The 21,370-nt window shown below is 37.2% G+C and overlaps 1 protein-coding gene across 1 annotated transcript in view; it reads right to left on the reverse strand.

Annotated features, from left to right (window-relative positions):
• Positions 1 to 205: 205 nt before the first annotated feature.
• The window catches only part of LOC150110249 (uncharacterized), an 85,687-nt gene continuing 64,522 nt past the window's right edge, over positions 206 to 21,370 (reverse strand). The window contains exons 5-6 of the mRNA XM_090394412.1: positions 10,248 to 10,326; positions 206 to 4,517 (exon numbers count right to left, since the gene is read on the reverse strand). Coding sequence (XP_090250538.1) covers positions 4,314 to 4,517; positions 10,248 to 10,326 — 283 coding nt within the window. The 3' untranslated portion in view covers positions 206 to 4,313. The remainder of the gene's footprint in view (positions 4,518 to 10,247; positions 10,327 to 21,370) is intronic.

The following is a 21,370-nucleotide window of genomic DNA, read 5'->3' on the forward strand; positions in this document are numbered from 1 at the left end:
AGAGGCATCGTGTAATGATACTAATAAACACTATTAACTAATAAATTCAACTTTTTCTCTCCTTTCACTAGTCTTTTCCAGAGAAGTCTTTGAAAATTCAATATTCAATATAATAACAATATTTCATTGCACCAATGGTTTTTGAGATTTTACATTATTAAGAAAAATTATGCAAATTTCATTTAAAAATAATATTAATTTAATAAGGCACTCAAAATTATATACACCAGTGTTTGAATGAATCAATAATAAAGGGCAGTAACAGTATGCTTTAAAAATACATAAGCTATACAAATATCGGGGTATAGTTAGTTAGTTACTATACTTCATAACTATGTACATATAAAATATAAAAAATGAAGTTATACTTCCTTTTTCTTATCTGCATCATCAAACCTCTAAGGAATCACAAGATTCATAATGGAATGTCATTATTATCTAACATAGTGTTCTTCAAAGCACACCTTAAATTGTTTCTGAATACACAGCCAAATTTGAACAAATTTAAGTAGGCATTTCGCTCTCCCATTACTCTCCTTCACCCAACTTCACTCCTGACAACTGGGGTGAAGGTGGACAGAAAGATACAACAATCCCATGAAAGGAATGGGATGGTCTGGCATGCAAGTAGAGCATTTGAATCTGAGAAAAATTATGGAACAGGTGGTGAGAGAGAGAGAGAGAGGAAGATGAGATTCCTCTGGCAGAGGAGTCACATCTTCCTTGGCAGGGGTTGGACTAGATTTAGATCAAAGAATGAATTATTATTTATTTACAAAAATGCCAGGAATAAGGACAAAATTGTTGTGTTGATTGGGCTCATTCATGTAAGACTTGTATAAGTCATAATTAGATTAGAATGGTATCCTTACAGGAATAGAGAAAGACATGGATATGGTGTTTTGCATTAGGATAGGAACAGTAGGAGATGAGTGTTGTTAATGATAGTAGAGAAGTTGTGTCCTGACAAAGTGAAGATATGAGGTGGAGATATTGGTAGTAGGCATGAAGCTGCATAGTATGAGGGAAATGGTCAGAGTGAAATATTTAGGTAGATGTGGATAGGATGAAATATTTAGTCAGATGATGCTGTAGGCCTGTAAATGTTTATTTTAATTATGGTCATATAGAAAGGAATGAAGAAATGGCATCTATCAGGTCATCCCAAAAGTAATGTAATTTTTATACTGTACTTGTTCAAATGTGTCTCAGCTTGTCTAAACATGAATTTTTAAAGCTTTATAAGTACTGCTAAGCTAAGGAGGCCTCATTCTAGTAAATTCCATCTCGCAAGAACATCATACCTAAGTTATTGTTTAAATAACCCTTTATTACTATGGAGGCCACTAGAGAGTATATTAGGCACATCATGCTTTATGAGTTCAAAAAAGGCAACAATGCTGCTATGCCCTATGTTCACTGAGCATCCACAGATGCCATATGGTGACTCCAATGCTCAGTGATGTGCCACACCATGTTAGCAATATGGTGACCACAAAGTGTGCAAGAAGTGTATTGTGATAATGTTTTGAATGTGCAAGAAGTGTATGGCGATAATGTTGTGAATGTGAAAAGTGCCAGCAATGGTTCCAAAAATTTCAACAAGAGGACTTAAGTTTGAAAGACTCCCCTTGCTCTGCACTCCCCCCCCCTCTCTCTCTCTCTCTATATATATAATATTCTGGAAGCTGCTATTGCAAGAAATGGTAATGCAACTGTTGAAGATTTAGCAAAAGATCTTAATTCATCATCATTGATCATCTATCACCATTTGAAAGACTTTGGAATAGGTTCTAATCTCGGCAAGTGGGTTCCTTACTTGCTGAGGAACCCAATCAACATCTGCACTGCTCTTCATTCTCAAGAGATTCAATCTGTTTTCAAGTCGTGTAGTCAGTGGTGATGAACAGTGGATACTTTACAAGAATGTTAGAATGTTAAGTGCGGAAGGCAGCGGGTTCATTCAGGGCAACAGGATCAACCTCAGCCAAAACAAGACCTTCACCCACAGAAGGGTGAAGGTGTTTGAAGTGTGATAACAGCAAGGAAAATAAATCTGTTGCGTATCTGATTATGCAGTATGCAACAGAATGTGAGGATCAAACATCATAGATTTCATCACATAATCTGAGAATAGCATTGAAGTTGGGCTGGGTGTTCAGAGTAACCAGGAGGTAGTGCCAAATCACACAAGGATTCATGTGAAAAAAGGATGTATGTGAAAATACAAGGCTAGTGATTATGGAGAGAGAGAGAGAGAGAGGGGGGGGGGAGGGAGAGGGAGAGAGAGAGAGAGAGACTATAGCAGAGAATGAAGGAAGAGATTAATCAGCAAAGACTAAGACAAATTGCAGAGTTCTTTTGATATTGACCAGAAGAAAGAGTATATTAGTTTTTTAGGATGGTAGAATCACAAATACCACAGAAGATCTATTGAGATATAATTTTCTTGGGCATCTCAATGAAATCAAGTAGTCAGCTATGAGGACAAACTGAGGAAATTCAATCAAAAGGATTTGGTAGAGAGGATGTTAGTGGTAGTTGTGGGAATGAATTACTTGGTTGGACAGAATGAGGACAAACTGAGGAAATTCAATCAAAAGGATTTGGTAGAGAGGATGTTAGTGGTAGTTGTGGGAATGAATTACTTTGTTGGACAGAATGTGAGAATAGATATCAAGACTATTCAGGAGAGTGAAAGAAAACAATGTGTTAGCCTAGTATGATAATGATGAGTTGAGACAGTGAGCAAAAATCATGAAAGCTATGCAAAAGAACTTGGTGAGGAGAAGGGAGTGCTTGTTGTGTGGGAACATATGGAATCATATAAAGACATTATTGTTTAACTTGTAACTTGGTAGCTTTCCTCTTTTGACATGCCATTCTCACATACACAACATGCTTATACCTGATGGCCAGTCACTGATCCATTATCTAACCTCTTCTGTTCTGTTTAGTTAAAACTTGCCATGGGCAATCTATTTGTACAATCTAAATATACTATTGTATATGCATCTCTCTCTCTCTCTCTATTAAAATGAATTTGTTACTCTGTAGATTATTGAACTCAATCTTCCTTTAACAAATCCACACTTGACTGTCTTTTACAGATAGTACTGCTGTTATCATCCCCTGGATCCTAGCCTTCAGTAATCTCTCAACGTCGCCCTTTGTGAAGTGCAGCAATTTTACTCTCTTTCCATTCCTTTAGGCCTCACCATATTGCAAAAATCTTCTTAAATGGTATGCTCAAGATTTTTTTCTTCATTGTTTTTTTCACTAAGCCAGTTGGCCTATATAGTCATGTCTGTCTATCTACATTCTATAGCAATGTCCCCTAAAACAGGCCCATATGGGTCTGTTTTAGGGGACATTATTATTTAACTTGTATATTAATGATACTGAATACAAGTTTAACAGGAGAAATGCAGTTTCTTGGAGCACTAATGCTGATATTGTGGACAGGAGGATCTAAATAGATTATGTGAATAAACAGGTGAGTGGAGCTACAAGTTCAGTACTGCAAATTGTAAAGTTTTGAAATTTGGTAGAAAAGGATGGGATTGGAAAGTGTACAATTAGTGGAGAAATTTTGAAGGTGATGTTTGAAGATGAAAGATCTGGAAGTAGTGGTGTGGTGGACATGAATTTTAGGGTTCACAGTATTAAAACTGCAAGTGTATCACACTATATTATGACAATGATTAAGAGTACATTGATAACTAGAACTAAAGAAGTCAAAATTTCAGGATTACAGTATGCAAATCTGGTTGCCTGGTTTTCAAGGAGAATAATGATATACCAGAAAGGGTCCAGAGAAGATTAAGGCAATGAATTGTCTCTGGATTGTAGGATATGAAGAAAGAGAGGAAATGTTATTTGTTGATAGCCTTGTGAATAGGTAGAGGAAGGAGAATATGACTAGACATAAGTCAGAGTCACATGTTGTCACCGGATTAATGTGCAAGACAGACAAATCTGTGTATCTGAAGATATACTAGATCCATTTAATTGGATCTACATTTTTCAGAGAATGGAGATAGGGATAACAAGGATCTATCCCTGGAAGCTATATATGAAGGACTGGAGTGAGGAGTAGGTTCTTTGCATGGAAAGTGGCTGATGAATGGAATGCACTGCTTAAGAGTGTAGTGAGTGCAGAAATGGCGAACAAGTTTACAGCCTGTGATGAGTCTTTTGGTTCTTTGGAGGTCTAATGTTAATAATAATGAAATTTATTTTCTTTTTAAGAAAAGAAAAATCTTTAATTATAGAGTGCAGTTATGATTTTGAGAGGACAACAATAAACACTATTAATATTCTGAAGTCTGATTGTTATTACAGTATGGTAGATGATTGTAAACTTCATTTGCATTTCTGAACAGTCTCAAGCAGAGCCAACAGATATGTGCTTGACACTGCTGACAAGTCATGTGATTACATCCTGAAATTTTTTCAATAGCAATTCCACATGTTGGGCATGTTTTGCGACCAGTAGGCTGTTCTTTCATCCATTTCTGAAAAAAATAAAAGAAAAATGCTGTATATACATGCATAGACACACACACACACACACACACACACACACACACACACACACACACACACACACACACACACACACACACACACACACACACACACACAATTACATGCATGTTACACTATTTTTACATAATGATAAGATAAAACTCATTCGACTGCTAAAGTAAATATTAACACAAACAGAAACTACATTTTTTCTTTGCAAGAAACTAAGAGATTGTGACTGTGTTTTGTTTTAAAAAACACCAAGTTATATTACTTCATTATTATTAATTTCTTACTGATGCCAGAAATACTTGGGAGAAAAGGAGTTTCTTTGTTAAATAAATAAATAAAGTTGTTCCCATATGTCTAATGAACTCAAAAAGTTCAAGTATGTTCTCCAAACGTCTATGAGGAGCTCACAGTGTTGATCATTCTTGGCTCTTAATCACAAAATCTGGCTTCCTATAATGATGTTTTTTCCCTGTTCAGTCCCATTATCTTAACAATATGTCAACCCTAGTATACTATACAAGGGATGATATAATCACGTAATCACAAGAAAGATATTTAAATTTGTCGCAAGTATCCTTAAAACAACAAACTATACAAGGGTGGTCTGAAAAGTTCTCAGCATAACAATGAAAAAACTAATTTATAATTTCAAAATTATTTTTATTTTTCAATATAATCTCCCTTAAGACTAATACATATATTCCAGCATGTTGTTACAGTTTTTATACGTCCTTCACGTGGATCATCTTCAAGGCTGGTATGGCCACGTTTAAACTCAGCAGCCCATTTTTTAATTGTTGAAATGGGTTTGTCAAAAAAGAAGGAGAAGAGTATCTATAAACTTTTATGAACTTCAAATGATTTTCTTTTGGCATTAAACCTTCTTTTACAAAGAATTTTATAACTGCACAATACTCGATTTTATCCATTTCAAGGGATACAGACAACACTTTTACTTTAGACAGCTGTATAAAACAAACTACTTGATAGAATGACTTGAAATTTCACATGGATGCTTATGAAAGATGTACCAACTTAGAAAAAAAAAATCATGCCAATAATGTTGCCATCTATGGTCGAGGCCGAGAACTTTTCAGACCACCCACATATGTCAATTATTATTATTATCATCCAACGTTCATGGAGTCGGAGACTCATGGTGGGAGGTACAGACTATTGTACAATGCCTTAAACTAATACATTCACAAAACCACTCAGGTAATGCATTCCACTCACCAACTACTCTCCATGCAAAGAACCTTTGCCCACAGCCTCATTATAGAGTTCCAGCAATGGCCTCATGTTCTACCCCCCCCCCTCTCCCATTCTATGAAAAATCTCTTGCATGTCAACCTGATAGCAAATCCTGACTAGCTTATATGTCTCAATCATATCCCCACCTCTTCTTCCTATTTGCAACTTACATTCTTTCAATCTGTTCTCATACTCTATATTCCAAAGACCACTGACCACCTCTGTGAATCTCCTCTGGGTCCTTTCCAACACATCCTGGTGACCAAATCTGTGCATAATAATCCATATGAGGTCTGAGCAAGGCCTTATACAATGGCATCATAACCTCTCTATTTCTGCATGTCAGGGTCCTCTGCATCATTGTTATTATCCAATGTGATGCCTTCAAAACTTGTGCCCCCCCCCCCCCGAATTTCAGGTCACTGTCCACCATCACTCCTAGATCTCTCATCTCCTCTACTTCCTTTAAAGTTTCCCAACCAAATGTGTTCTTTGCATCCCATCATTGCTTACCAAATCTCAAAACCTTACACTTTGCAACACTGAATTGATAGTTACACAGGGTCATTGCCAGATTAAACTGTGCCCTGAGCCGAATAACTAAATATCGCCCCTGATGGATTATAAGACAAAAATATAAGAAAATCTCAAATTGCTATTTTGTTTTTATTACAAGAGAAACATTAATGCAAAATGATTACATAATAATATTAATTAAATGTTTGCGCTACGAGAATATCGCACAATAAACTGTTCATAAGCTCTTCTAAATTTAAATTATAGGCTATGTCCGCCTCTATCGATATTATTATTATTATTACATGACACCTCCTTATAGTTGCTAGACCACCCAATCTTTCTTGAGTCATTGCTGTTCGCAAATAATTTTTAATCAGTTTAAATTTGGAAAAACCTTCTTTCTGCACTTGCTACGCAAACAGGAATTGTCAGCATAGTGACGGCACCTACCTCAGTGCGCTGTGAGGCAGGCTGCCTCTATGCTATATCCTGTTGACAGTCCTGTAGTTACACTTACCTGCCCATTCATGCAATCTATTCAAGTCCTCCTGTAAGATCAGAACATTCACTTGACTCTGCAATGTTCTCAATTTTGCATCATCTGCAAACAGCTGCATATCAACTAGTTAAAGCCATTCCAATATCATTAACATACAAATTGAACAACAATGGTCCCAAAACTGACCACTCCGATACACCACTGGTGACCTTCCTCATTCGGGATACTGCATCCCAATATACAACTTACCTATCTGACAGCCAGTCACTAATCCAGCTCAGAAGTCTGTTATCCAATCCCATCTATTTCAATTTATTTAATGGCTTGTCGTGTGGCAGTCTATCAAAAGTTTTTGCAAAATCAAAGTACTCCACTGTATATGCATCTCCCCTGTCCAAGGCATTTGTCACCTTGTTATAGTACATAAGTAAGTTAGTGAAACATGATCTCCCTTTAACAAATCCATTTTCATAACCACAGGGAATACTGCTGTTATCAATCCATTTCTGTATTCTACTTCTCTCCAATCTTTCTAGTATCTTCACCACAAATCCAGATATACATATTGGCTTATAATTTGTAGCTAGAGCTGTATGCAGTGGAACAATTTACTCTTCTTCCACTCCCTTGGAACCTGTGCTGTTGTAAGACTCTTATTAAACAGGCATGCCCATGCTACTGCCAATTCACTGAAAGATTCCATTAGGAGGCATAGTAATACATCATCAAATCCTATCGCCTTACTGACATCGAGCTAATTTATTTCCTCATATACCTCCTGCTCACTCACAATTAAGCCATCCTCTCCTATGTCTGCTACAATTAAGTTCCTCATGATTCCACCCTAATTAGAATGAAACATCCTTATAAATTGATCACTGAATACCTCAAAAATGCAGCAGTTATCATTCTATCATTTTCATCCATTAACATCATCTTACCTTGATCTTTTTACTTGCCACATATCTAAAAACCTCTCTAGGGTATTTCTTTGCCTGATTTACCAATTTCTGCATGTAACAACTTTTGTTTTCCTTACTAACTCTTCTGACTTGTTCTTTATACTATTCATGTAACTGATTATTACCATTATTCATCTTGTATTTCCTCCAAAGTACCTTCTTTTTCCAGATTTCATTATTAATCTACTCATTCATCCATTTTATCCACCTGAAACTACCTGATTCAGCCTTTTTGGCCTTTGGAATGCATTCACACTTGCTGCTATTATGTATTTCTTTGTCAGTTTCCAAGCAGCATTTATTTCCTTATCGCTCAACTCCTCATTCCATGTTATAGTTCCCAGCAATCTACTAAGCTTGTCATAATCACCAGCCTTATAATTCCTCACAAAAGTCTGTATATGGCTAGCCACAACCCAGGTGATCACTTCATGATCACTCTCACCAACTAGAGGAAAATGTGAAACCCAACTAACAATTACATCCTCTAATGAATGATCAGATCTAACATTCTCATCACATAGTCTCCTTTACGTGCTGCCTGAGATAGTTATTTCTCAAGAAGCGAAGAAATCAATTTTCCATTATTCTCAGATGCTATCTCTTTATTCCATTCTATACTGCCTTAATTAAAATCATCCATAATAATTATCCTTACTTTGTTCACTAACTCTGGACCTATAGCAACATCCAACTAAATATGTCTTCCTGTCAACCTCCACGTTACACCACACTGACTCACAATCATTGCTATCATTTCCCTCTTTTATGTCTACCTTATGTGGACATAATTCCCCTGCTATCATCAACAGCACTCCCTCTCCCTTCTTGTCATTTCTATCCTCCTGAAAAATACTGCATCCCCTACCATTTCTATTCCTGTTAGAATATCATCATCATCATTCAACCATGTTTCACTTATTCCAATGAATTTGGGGTGAATAAACTCGATAAATGAAACCATTTCATCTGCCTTATTTCTGACAGTAATTAATGTTTAAGTCTCTTACCAGTTCTATCCAAGCCTTTGCAACCCTTCTGATGGTTGTGATTTCTCCACCACACCTGTTCAATCACCTTTATCACCACTTACCACGTATATTTGCTCCGTCTCAACTTCCGCACCCATATCGCAATATACTCCATCTTCATACTTACTTATATTCACTGCAACTCTTTCAACACCCACTCTCCTGATGCCATGTCCTGCCCCCCCCCCCCATTTCCCTGTTCCTCTTGCATTCCCATTCTCTCTTCATCTTTCACATTATTACTATTTTCACTGCCAAGCACTTCTGTCTCTTCAATACCACTCTTCTGATTTTTCACTTCATCTCTTGCTTCTGATCCCTTGCACACATCACACGCTGTGCTTTCATCCAACAACACTTTCTCCAGTGCACTCACTCCAAAGCCATTCAAATGCAACTCTTCATGCCTGTATAATTTCGCTCTTTCCTCAAACATGCCAAACATCCACAAATTGTCCCTTCTCTTCACACTAGCATACTATTCATTATTTTGGCTCTCTGTCGCAACTCATCATTGTCATACCTCAGCAAAACACTGAAAACCTTTCACTCTTCTCAAAAACCTCATGATATTCACCCTCACATGCTCCTTATGTCCACTTAGATTAGTGAGAGTATGGTGAGTGCAGGGACACTGTCTCTGCACTCACCATACTCTCACTCAATGCATTCCAATCACCTTCCCCTCTCCATGCAAAAAGACCTATGCCCCCCCCCCCCCCCCCAACACCTTATACAGCTTCCAGGGATAGCCTCTCATTCTCCACTTGTTTCCAGATATTCTATGAAAAATCCCAACTCTGTTAGTGTGGTAATTATCCCTTACCAACCTATATGCCTCGATCATGTCTCCCCTCTTCCTTCTATCCAATGAGTGAATGCAAATTACAGTAGGCAGTGTAATTTGCATTCACTCCATTTGTTCTTATATTCCAGAGACCAGAAAACAACTCAGTCAATCGTCTCCGAATCCTCTCCAACAACTCATCATCCTTTTGAAAACTAGGTGATCAAATCTGTGCACACTAATCCATATGCAGCCTGATCAAAGCCTTGTACAATGGGGACATAAAAGTTAATATGCTTTTTTGCTGTATGGAACTCTTTGTTTTCCAATCTTCATGAATTTCTTGAGAAAATTTGAATCAAGTAAACCCAAGAATCAAATTTATGCTCTCATTCTCATTCATTTGCAGAAGTTATCCTCATGAAATTGATTGCACATATAATGTCACATGCTTTTAATTTAATTGTCATTTGTTTTTGTTTTATCTTCCTACCATACTGAAAATGGCTATGAAATGTAACCAAAAATTCTACAAAAATAAATAATAAGTTGACATAAGTGGCATCAGTATTTAACAAAAAGAACTGTACACAATTTTTTGATTTTTGCAAATAATTCTCCTGAACTGATAAGCACTGTATATCTTGATATACCTTTAAGGAATAATCTGGATCAATCTTCATTCTCTGATACATTGTGCAGTCCATTCCATGATGATACCGTACACCACAACTAGAAAGAAAATAAAAATAATTATTATGTAATCTTAAATAATGTAGATTACTGTTTATTTTATTTACATATAAATATGTACATTCCTAAGTGCGAAATCACAATGTTTATCCATTTCCCGTAAGGTTAGAAGGTTGTAATTTTGCAAAGAAATAGTTTACAGTGTGCCCAAATGACAAGAAAAATCTGAAAACTCAAAATCTCCCAAAATGTTTTGAAAATTCAGCAACATCCAAAAAGTTTTTTGAAACGTTAATTAATAGTATATAAGTATTTTATATATTCATAAAAGGAAAACACATAGACGTCTAGGCAGTTTAAATAGCACCATATGCAGGTGACTCCAATGATGAAGGCTGCATTCTCATAAGCTCTCAGATGAATTTGAAGTTTTCAAATTGATCTGAAAGCTTTTAAGTTTCAACTGTTGCAAAACATAAGGCCTTGAAATAATGATGGATTTTTAATACCATTTCAATTAATAGCTTTACGTTGCAAATTGAAATTTGAGCTGTGCTAAAGAAAAAGTGTTTTTCAATCAGTATATTGTGTGGCTTTTGTCACAAATTGTGTTACATTTTTCAGCAATACAAGTGTCCTTCAGTAGTGTTGTTTTTGGAGTTTAGCTGTTGTGTATATTGTGTTTATTTTTACCGAGAGGGCGAGGCCAGAGTCAGATGCATTCTGCAGTAGAAGAGAAGAAAAAATGCATAAGTATAGCTTATAGTATACAGTTGTAGTAGTTCCTAGCACTCGGCACTATTTAAATGATGGTGACAGCTGCACCTCAAATTAAGAATGGCTTGTCACCAAGTCCTTCCCCATTTAAGGACTACATTTTGCATAGAATACTACAGGATTTTGTGGCATGAAGTGCTTGTGGTATGTACACACCCTGGCAGTTGGGTATATGGCAGGTGACAGATGGTGGAGTACATATTCCTAGATGAGTCTTTGACTCCATGAGGTCTTGTTTAATAATAATAATATATGTGGAAAATGGAGGAAATAGGAAGAACTTTGTGAGTTAGAGATTATCATAACTGACCTCAGCAGCATTGCATCGGAGGCAGGAGCATGTCGACCAAGAGAGAGGAGTAGTGTGAGAGAATAACGAGCAAAATATAAATGAAAAAGTAAGAGTGGGAAGTATGGAAAGTTTGAATAATTGTGAAGTTTTCGGAGATGGTCTTAATTGGGAGGATGAATGGTGAGCAGAGAGAGACAGATGAACTGAAAGAGGTGGAATGTCTCAGGAATGAGTTGAGAAGTGTGAAAGATGACAATAAGTGAACAGAAGAGATGAATGTAACAAATCAGAGTAGAAGTGAGTGAGAGTTATGGGAATGAGAGAAGAGGAGAGAATAGAAACAGTAGAAGAGAGGGAATGAGAGAGAGAGTCATGGGAATGATAAAAGAGGAGAGAATAGAAACAGTAGACGAGAGGGAATGAGAGAGAGAGAGAGAGAGAGAGTTTTGGGAATGATAGAAGAGGAGAGAAAAGAAACAGTAGGAGAGAGGGAATGACAAGACTGCAAAGGAGTGCTGGAACAAGGGATAGAGATGCCAAGATGGCAGGTAAGTAGGGGAGAAAGGTAAGTAGGGGAGAACACGGAGAGAAAGCGTTAAAGGAGAGATAGTGAGGGATGCAGTTGAGCAATCAAGGAACAGAGGTGTAAGAGATGTGATGTATGGAGACTCAATGATCTGTGGCATGCAAGATAGGATATCAGAGGAGCATTTGCCTGGAGGAACAACAGAAAGTGTGGCTATGACAATTAAGCGGGGTGAAAGGGTGGTTGAGATGATTGTGATGGTGGGCACAAATTACTTGAGAGGCAATGCAAATCGGGTGGCAAGAGATATGAGATTCATGCTTGAAGTTCTTGAAGTCTCTCTAAGAAAACCCAGAGACGGAAGATAGTGTGTGTGTGTGTGTTGCCCAGGTATGATGATGACGAGCTGAGTAAAATAACATTAATAATGAATAGCATGATAGCCAGAATGTGTAAGAAGTTAGGCTTGGAATATGTGAATGCTTGGAGGACATTTGAGGACAGGAAGGATATAAGCATCTTGAGAGATTGCTTTCTCTGAATGAGTCAGTGTGTCAATGCAGGGAAACTAGATGTACCGGGGTGGATGGTAGCAGGGGTGGCCTCTTGTGGGAACAGGTGCTTGGGAGAAGGGGGAATACATTGGGGTAAAGCTGGGTCCAGTGGAGTCAGAAGGGAATAAGGATAAGTATAGAAACAATGACATTTTTATGCTTTATACTAATGCCAGAAGTATTCGGAATAAAAGAGTTGAATTGGTGGTGCTGATAGCATCAGCCTGTAAAAGATTATTGGGATCTCTGAGATGTGGTTGATGGAAGATGATATAATAACAGGAATAGAAGTAGCAGGGTATAGCATTTTTCGAAGGATAGGGAGGGAAAATGAGATGGTGGAGTACTGCTTATGATAAGCGATGACTTATGTCGTCTCAGAGTGGAGGCTTTGGAGGGCAGTGACACTAATGGTTTTTGAAAATATATGATGTGAGGTAGAGGCAGGTAAGACAGGATATTTAGTGTGGTGTTGCTACAAGCCAAGGAGTACATGGGGTGAGGACTGTGAGATGTTTAGGCAGTTGAGCTTGGGAAGTGCAAGAAGAATGATTGTCATGGGAGATTTTAACTATGGCAGTATAAATTGTGAAGAGGAAAATGCATGTAGTAATAAGGAAATGCAATTTCTAGAATTCTTGAGGGACAAATGTCTTAGGCAACATGTAATAGAAGGACCACAAGGTTCAAGAGTTTGGGATTTGGTCATAGCACCAGAAGAGGTGATAATAACTGAGATGACATCTCTTTCCCCCTGTTGGGGGAAAGAGATGTCATCTTATACAACAGAACAAGAATCTCCCTACTTCTACAAGTCAGTGTCCTCCACATCATTCCCAGAAGCCTTTGTGTTGTCTTCACAATTTTGGCTATGTGTCCCCTAAATTTCAGATCCTTATCCACTATCACCCCCAGATCTCTTATTTCCTCCACCTCCAACAATATATCCTCACCAAGAATAAATTCTGCATCTCATCTTTGTTTTCCAAATTTTAAAACCTTACATTTTGCAACATTGAACTCACATCCCCATTTCCGTGCCCAATCACTCAATTTATTCACGTCTTCTTGTAAGGCCATATCACTGACATAAAGATTGAACAGTAATGGTCCCAGGACTGAACCCTGTGGAACTCCACTTGTAACTTTCTTACTTCCTGATAATGCTTATACAACTCTCTGATATCTATTAAAGAGCCAATCACCAGTCCAATCCACTAACCTGATATCTAATTCATATGATGAAACCTAAAAATCAACTTGTCATAGAGCACCCTGTCAATTGCCTTGGAACTCTCCAAAAAAATGACAGTGTATGCCTTACCCTAATCAGCTGCTCTTATTACTCTATTGCAAAAGGTAACCAGATTATTAAAACAAAAGCATCCTTTAACAAATCCATGCAGACCTGCTTAAATAATATTACCCTCATCTGCTCAATTCTGCATACAAGTTCTTACCAATTTCTTCAAAATTTAATCACTAAAAAAGAAATACACACAGGCTTATAAGTTTATTAGCTTCATTCTACTTCCACCCTTATGCAATGGTGGTAGTAGAACCAATTTCTTCAAAATATAATCACTACAGAAGAAATACACACAGGCCTATAAGTTTATTAGCTTCATTCTACTACCACCCTTATGCAATGGTATGATGTTACCCTCTTTCCCCTCTTCAGGAATGAAAGTCTTGCCCCATTGAAAGACTTTCAATAAACAGCTAATAACAGCACAGTCAGTTCCATAGCACATTCTCTTAAATGTGCTATGTCACTTCTAATTTTTTAGGAAATGACAACGTAAACTATATTATTAATTATAAACTCTTTAATTAATAACTACCTATGTTTTGGCAATGTTAAACTGCCATTTTCAGGGATCATGCAGGCACTAACACCAAGCAAATAAGGCTGAAGAAAGGCAACTGAAGTTGGTCCTACACTCGTAACGGTGCTGCCTAGTGGACTAAATTGGATTATCTTGAACACTGGGCTGACGTTCTTAGAATGCAAGCTTCCCAAATTTGGGGCAGTCTTATATACCCAAATTTGTTGAGGTTTGGGAAGTTTTTCAGAACTGAGACTGATTCAAGGAACTCTCTTAAAACATGGAGCAAAATCCATCTGGTCCCCCTACTTTACTGACATTTAGTATACTCAGTATTAAATACATCCTCTTCATTCACTTCTATCGGAAGTTTTTCAGAACTGAGACTGATTCAAGGAATTCTCTTAAAATATGTAGCCAAATCCATCTGGTCTCCCTACTTTACTGACATTTAGTATACTCAGTATTAAATACATCCTCTTCATTCACTTCTATCGGAAGTTTTTCAGAACTGAGACTGATTCAAGGAATTCTCTTAAAATATGTAGCCAAATCCATCTGGTCTCCCTACTTTACTGACATTTAGTATACTCAGTATTAAATACATCCTCTTCATTCACTTCTAACACTTCGCCACTTGTTAACACATTTGCTGCCACACTCCTCGGGCATAGTTTGTTACCGCACACCAAGCACTTTCACTTCTACAAGGTCAGTACAAGTTATCTTGTAGCTGGCTTAACAGAGAATTTTGTTTCATACGCCAACTACGAGTAATCTAGTACCCCCACCCACACACACCTATGTCTTACATGTGCTGACGACTGTGCAACTTCAGTTCAGAGTCAGTGACGTTCAGCATTCAGTGCAGTAAGGTTTATTGCTTCTGGTCTTATAATTATTTAAAATTATCCAAATAAAAACCTTCAATTACGCCATGGCCAGTAAAAGAAAGCTCACTGATGAAGAATTAGAAGCTTACACTAATATGAGAGACGATGAATATAATGAATTATTTGGTTCCGATTCCAAAGATGATTATAATCCTACAGATGACTATAGCGATGACTCAGACGATGATATATCATATATAAATATATGTATATGTTGAAAAAACTTCAAAAAATTGTTTTACTTGCATTAAAAAATACACAGTTTACGCAACAATTGCTGAAATTATTTTCCTTCTACCAAACCCCACAGCCGTGCTCTCTACTTTATTCACAAGCCAAGAGTCCAAATTAACGTGCTTATACAATGGGTTAATTCGTGCTTGGCATAGGAGGTCGGTAATCAACATACAAGTATATTCATAGTTGGCTTGTGAGGCACATATACCAACTATGAGTATAATCGTAGTTGGCAGTGAACGTGTTAATCTTCTAAGAATAAATCTTTGATATCTCATCTTTGTTTACCAATATTCCCTTAATTGACACCTTATCTCTCTTAGAAAACGTTTTTCCCTCTGACATCTTAGATCTCTTTTCCTTTGCCATTATTTCTCTTGGAACAACAAAATCTACAAGCAGATAGAGGGAACTGCCATGGGTTCCCCCCTCTCACCCCCCCTTGCCAATTTCTATATGGAAGATTTCGAAAAACGAGCCATAGACTCAGCCCCACTCAAACCTTCTATCTGGCTAAGATATGTAGATGATGTGTTCTCTATTTGGCCTCATGGCCCAGACACTTTAGACTCATTCCTCAGTCATCTCAATAGTCTACATCCAAGAATCCAGTTCACTATGGAAAAGGAAAAGAACAATTGTTTACCCTTCCTAGACACCTTAGTCACACGCCTGCCTAATGATACACTTACCTTCACCGTATACAGAAAACCCACACACACAGGCAGATACATTCACAAACTCTCCCACCACCACCCCTCTCAACAATATGGCATTATTAAAACTCTTACCCACAAGAGCCCACAATCTTTGTTCCAGTGGAACTGCCCTCACTACTGAGTTTAACCACATACACAGCACTTTCCTCTCCAATGGCTACAGCGATCACAGTATTAAAAAAATAATCAACTCCTCCCCCATTCCCCGTCCTTCTCGTCAACAAGATTTTAAAAATGCCATCACCATACCCTACATCCGTGGCACATCCGAAAAAATAGCCAAGATACTAAAACAGTACAACCTACACACAGCATATAAGCCCCACCGCAAACTTGCTACCCTTATCCGTTCTACGAAAGATCAGCTCCCTCCTCTCTCTCTGCCTGGAGTTTACAAAGTACCCTGTTCCTGTAAGCTGGCGTACTTTGGACAGACAGGCAGATCGGCATCCATCAGTCTAGAGGAACACAAGTCTTACATCTACAAACACAACTATGGCCATTCAGACTTAGCTGACCATGTTTTGGACACCACCCACAGGGTATCATGGAAGAAAACCACCATGCTCCACCACAGCAAATTCAAGAAAGAGAGACTTTTCTTAGAAGCAGCAGCAGCTCTCAAACACCAACCAAATCTCAATAAATACGGTTGCATTAAGCTTTTGAAGATTTGGGAAACACTCATCACCAGAGTTCCCACCTTACATTCCAGGCCACCTACTACTGCCCTTAGAGGGCGCTCTACCTAGATAGGACTTTAGTGTCACCCACGTGGTTGGGCTTAGTATTGTTTGTTATTTGTGTATATGTTACATTAATTGTTTTTGTAATCCCCGTAGATGTCCTAGTGACTAGGACAAAATATAGGAAGTATTAAATTCTATTTTAATTCTTTTTGAGTGTTGTAAAAAATCCATTAAGCCTCCAACATGATGTCCTCACAGCACTTAAGCCTCTACACACGTATTCTAAGAATAAAGTCTGCTGTACCAGAATGGAACACTCTAATAAAGTGATCATTAAATAGCTCATTATTAAATAACTATGTAGTCTGATTTGGTCACCTGATTCCCATCTCATCCCAGCAAGGTAATACATCCCCCTATCATTGTTTCTTCTACTTGCCATATAGCAAAAAACTCCTTGGAAAGCAGTGTCGGTCTCCTTTCATATTATAATTTTTCTCTCCTTACAATATTAGTCACATTCTTAACCTAAGCTTTATATTCCTCATGCAACTGTGCTCCACCTATCTCTTTATGTCCCTTCCATAATCTCTTTTTCTTCAGAAATTCTTGTTCTCTTCCTTTTTGTCATCCAACTGACTATAAAGGTATACAATCTTTCACTGCTATCAACAATTTTTTCTTAAATATCTCCCATGCACTAATGACCCCCACCTCTTCCTTCAAATTCTTCATTCATTGCACTATTGTAAGCTGGTTTCTAAATTTGTGATAGTCACCTTCTTTATAATTCCATATAAATTCTTTCTGTTTTGATGCCTTCACATGCCTATTCGTCCTCCATTGTCAGGACTACATGGAATATGAATAGGCATGTGAAGGTATCAAAACAGATTTTGATGCCTTCACATGCCTATTCGTCCTCCATTGTCAGGACTACATGGAATATGAATAGGCATGTGAAGGTATCAAAACAGAAACATACTTGCCCCCCCCCCCAAACGGGGAGGGAGCAAGTATGTCATGTCAGTCACAATCATATCCTTTGACGCTTTGACCAAATTCAAAACTCTTGATCCTCATATTCACTCCACTCCATGCTACCTAAGACAGTTCTCCCCTCAAGAAATCTAAAAATTCAGTTCCCTTATTGCTGCATGCTGTGTCTTCTAACCAGTTTACATCATTATAGTTGATGTCCCCCATAATTATCACTAGATTTACACTTATCAAATTAATTTGACAAAACAATTCCTGCTCACCACCATCTATATTCCCTGATCTGCAGCAACATCCAACTAAATATCTTATCTTATAAACATCTATCTCATACTATATACTCTCAAAACCCTTGGTGTTATTCTCACCAAGTCACTGAGATTCTCCACCCTGAGAGCACCCAATTTATGTCTTATCATGAGTAACACTTTGCTACCATGTACCTTCTCTAGCCTCAGTAGCTCAGTCGGTATGGACAAAGCCCTTTGGCTGGAAAGACCTGGATTTGATTCCCATCCGTAGCCTAAGGAACCTTTATCTGGTCTCGTTCAACTGAAGGTGAATTAGTCGGTCTCATGTGGAGGTGGAGGGTCCCCCCCCCCAGAAACTCAGGTTTTTCGTCCCTCAAAATGGACAACCTGGCCAGTAGAATACACGCAATTTACAGACAAGAATACATGGAGGCATATGAGTAACTGCCTTATCCTCATATTATGGTTGAAAAGTCCAAGAATAACTGGAAGGCTGTGGGTGCTTAAGTGGTGCACCTGTTAAAGCCACTGATAATGATGAAATAGACTATACCTTTGATTTCTGTCCATGTCAGAACATCATTCTCAGTTAACCAAGTTTCACTGATACCAACAACCTTCAGAGAGAATGAGTCAATCAATGCCACAAGCTTATTCCCTTTATTTCTAATGCTCCTAGCATTTATATACAGAAAAACCAGTGCTTCCAGTATTCTAATAGTCATTATTCCTTCCTTCATACTCCACCTGGCTCTATAATATAGTGTACATCCCTCCTCCCCTCATTTCTCAAGCCAATATCCCCACATGAGGCCATCCCTGCAACATTCCACCCATATAATTCTAGTTTCTCTGTCCTGACACACTAAGTTGTCCAGAAAACAAGTATCTCCAAATGCCTGGACCCTTCTGCATTCAAATGTAATCCATCTCTTGCATACAGCTCCCTTCTATCCTCAAACATACTCGATGCATCCACATATTCCAGACCTCTTTTCCTGCACATTCTCACCATCATCTCATTCATCATCACTGTTGGGAAACTCATTATAAGGAGGGTTGTTCCAGAGGAGAAACAAATTCAACGTGTTTACAGTTCTAGTAAAAAGGGATGCTGTGGAGCAGCTGCTCTTGTTTAAAACCACATCAAGATCATGTAGTTGTGAATTTCTTGTTACAATTATTATTTAAAGAAACTATCATAGTCCTCAGTGGAGATCATAATTTTGCTAGTACAACTAGACTATACCTAAATTAGAAATAAAAATGAATACTGAAAGTGGGATCTTTGATTCATCTTCAAGATGCAGTCATGAATAATTGTTTAAATGTACCAACATTCTCATCAAATCTGAATCTCCCCCCCACCCCTAAAAAAAAACAAGTTATACAACAGAAAAAAATATAACCAAAGTTGAAATAATGAATGATAATGAATAAAATAGAATATGACAACAACAACAAATAAGTGAATCATGTAAAAGATCATTTTACCAACCAGATGATAGCTTAAGATTCCACTAACACACACACACACAAAAAAAGTTTCTAAATTTAAAAAAAAAAAAAAGTTACCTCTTGTCCAAAAGAAATAATATCAGGAAACATTCTTATTAAATCATCCTGAATATATGGGATAACAAAAATCATAAATCCAATATCCTTAATCATTCAAAAGCAAACAATTCTAGTTAAATGTTGTCAGGCAAAGACAACTCTCGTTCATTGATAAAAAAATTCTACTCATTTCAATTATAATAAAAAGTCCATTCTCAAAAATCAAGTATCATCACAAGTTTTGATATTAAACAATAAAATATATTGGGATGGGAATATAACATTGGATAATATTGGATAGGTATATAAAAATATTGGAATTAAATACATGTAATAATATATATATATATATAATACAACTGGGGATAACAATTTCCCCAACTTTGCAGTTAACATCCAAACAGCCATGACGTCCAGCAAAATCAGGATACGATTCTGTAACACCTATTGAATTACATGGATAAGAAGTGCAATTTGGTTTCACTGTTTCATCCATCCCAGCTGGTAGAGAGATTAATAGTCTTCCTCTAAGGAAAAAATGTCCACAGAACTTCTGCACCTTATATTAAGGTTGCTTTGGAACATGAACATGGCAAAGATTTTGAAGAAATTCCAACTCAATGCTACCTGGAAAACCTATCAACCAAATTCACAATCTTACCTTCTCCAAAAGACAAATTTTCACCAATTATGCAACCTGGTGTTTACCAAGTCCCATGTTTTTGCAACATGTCATATGGTCAGATCAGTCAAGAAATGTTTCTTGAAATATCACAGCCACATCCGACTTATCTAACCTCATAAATCTGACTTGGATAATATCAAACTTTTAGATGGATCTACTTATAAATATGAGCATTCATTCAAGGAAAGTGCTGAAGCCTTACTTCAGTACTCATTACATGAATACTCATATTTATAAATGAAGATAACAGTTTCCTAAATATAAATGAGAATAATAATTTCCCAAACATTAATTGTAATGACTGCTTTTCTATTCTTAAAGTTTGGGAAACTATTATCCTCGACTGCATTAAATAAATAAATAAATAAATATATATATAATTTATTTATTATACTCCTATTGAAATAGTGGTTTATCCTAATACATGACTGCATGCTTAGATGGATTATATTGCAATACATGCATTTTACAATTCTTCTGTTTTCGAATTTCATCATTGTTGTTCTACACTTACACTGATGATGATGTCTTATGATACATAAAATATTTTACTATGGTATATGTGTTTATATAATTATGAAGTTCCAAAGTCTCATTATATAAGAAACTTGATCCTGTATCCTATTTCTAAATCAACCTGTTCAATACCTTGACTACAACTGCAGATATATAGATTGGTTCTATAATTGAAACCTTCTGTCCAAGAATCCTGCTTGTGATAAGAGATAAGTGGGAGTGGAAATGCAAGGGGGGAGGGAGAGAGAGATGCAGGTGAGCAGGAAATGAATGGAGAAGTAAGATGTGTGATGTATTAAGATTCAATGAATCACGGAATATGAGATAGAATGCTAGAGGAGCTTGCCTGAAGAAAGAGGGGAGCATTAATATGGCAATTAAGCAAGGTGAAAGAGTGGATGATGTGATTGTGGATACAAATGACTTGAGATATTATGCAAATAGGGTAGCAAAAGATTTGAGGTTTATGCCTAAGATTGTGAGAGGGAAGATAGTGTGTTAACTAGATATGATAATGCAGAGATGAAGAGAAGAGCAACAATAATGAACAGCCTGACAG

Source organism: Typopeltis vanoorti, chromosome 1 (genome assembly GCF_054136105.1).
Source record: "Typopeltis vanoorti isolate ZY-2024b chromosome 1, IOZ_Tvanoo_1.0, whole genome shotgun sequence".
Taxonomy (NCBI): domain Eukaryota; kingdom Metazoa; phylum Arthropoda; class Arachnida; order Uropygi; family Thelyphonidae; genus Typopeltis; species Typopeltis vanoorti.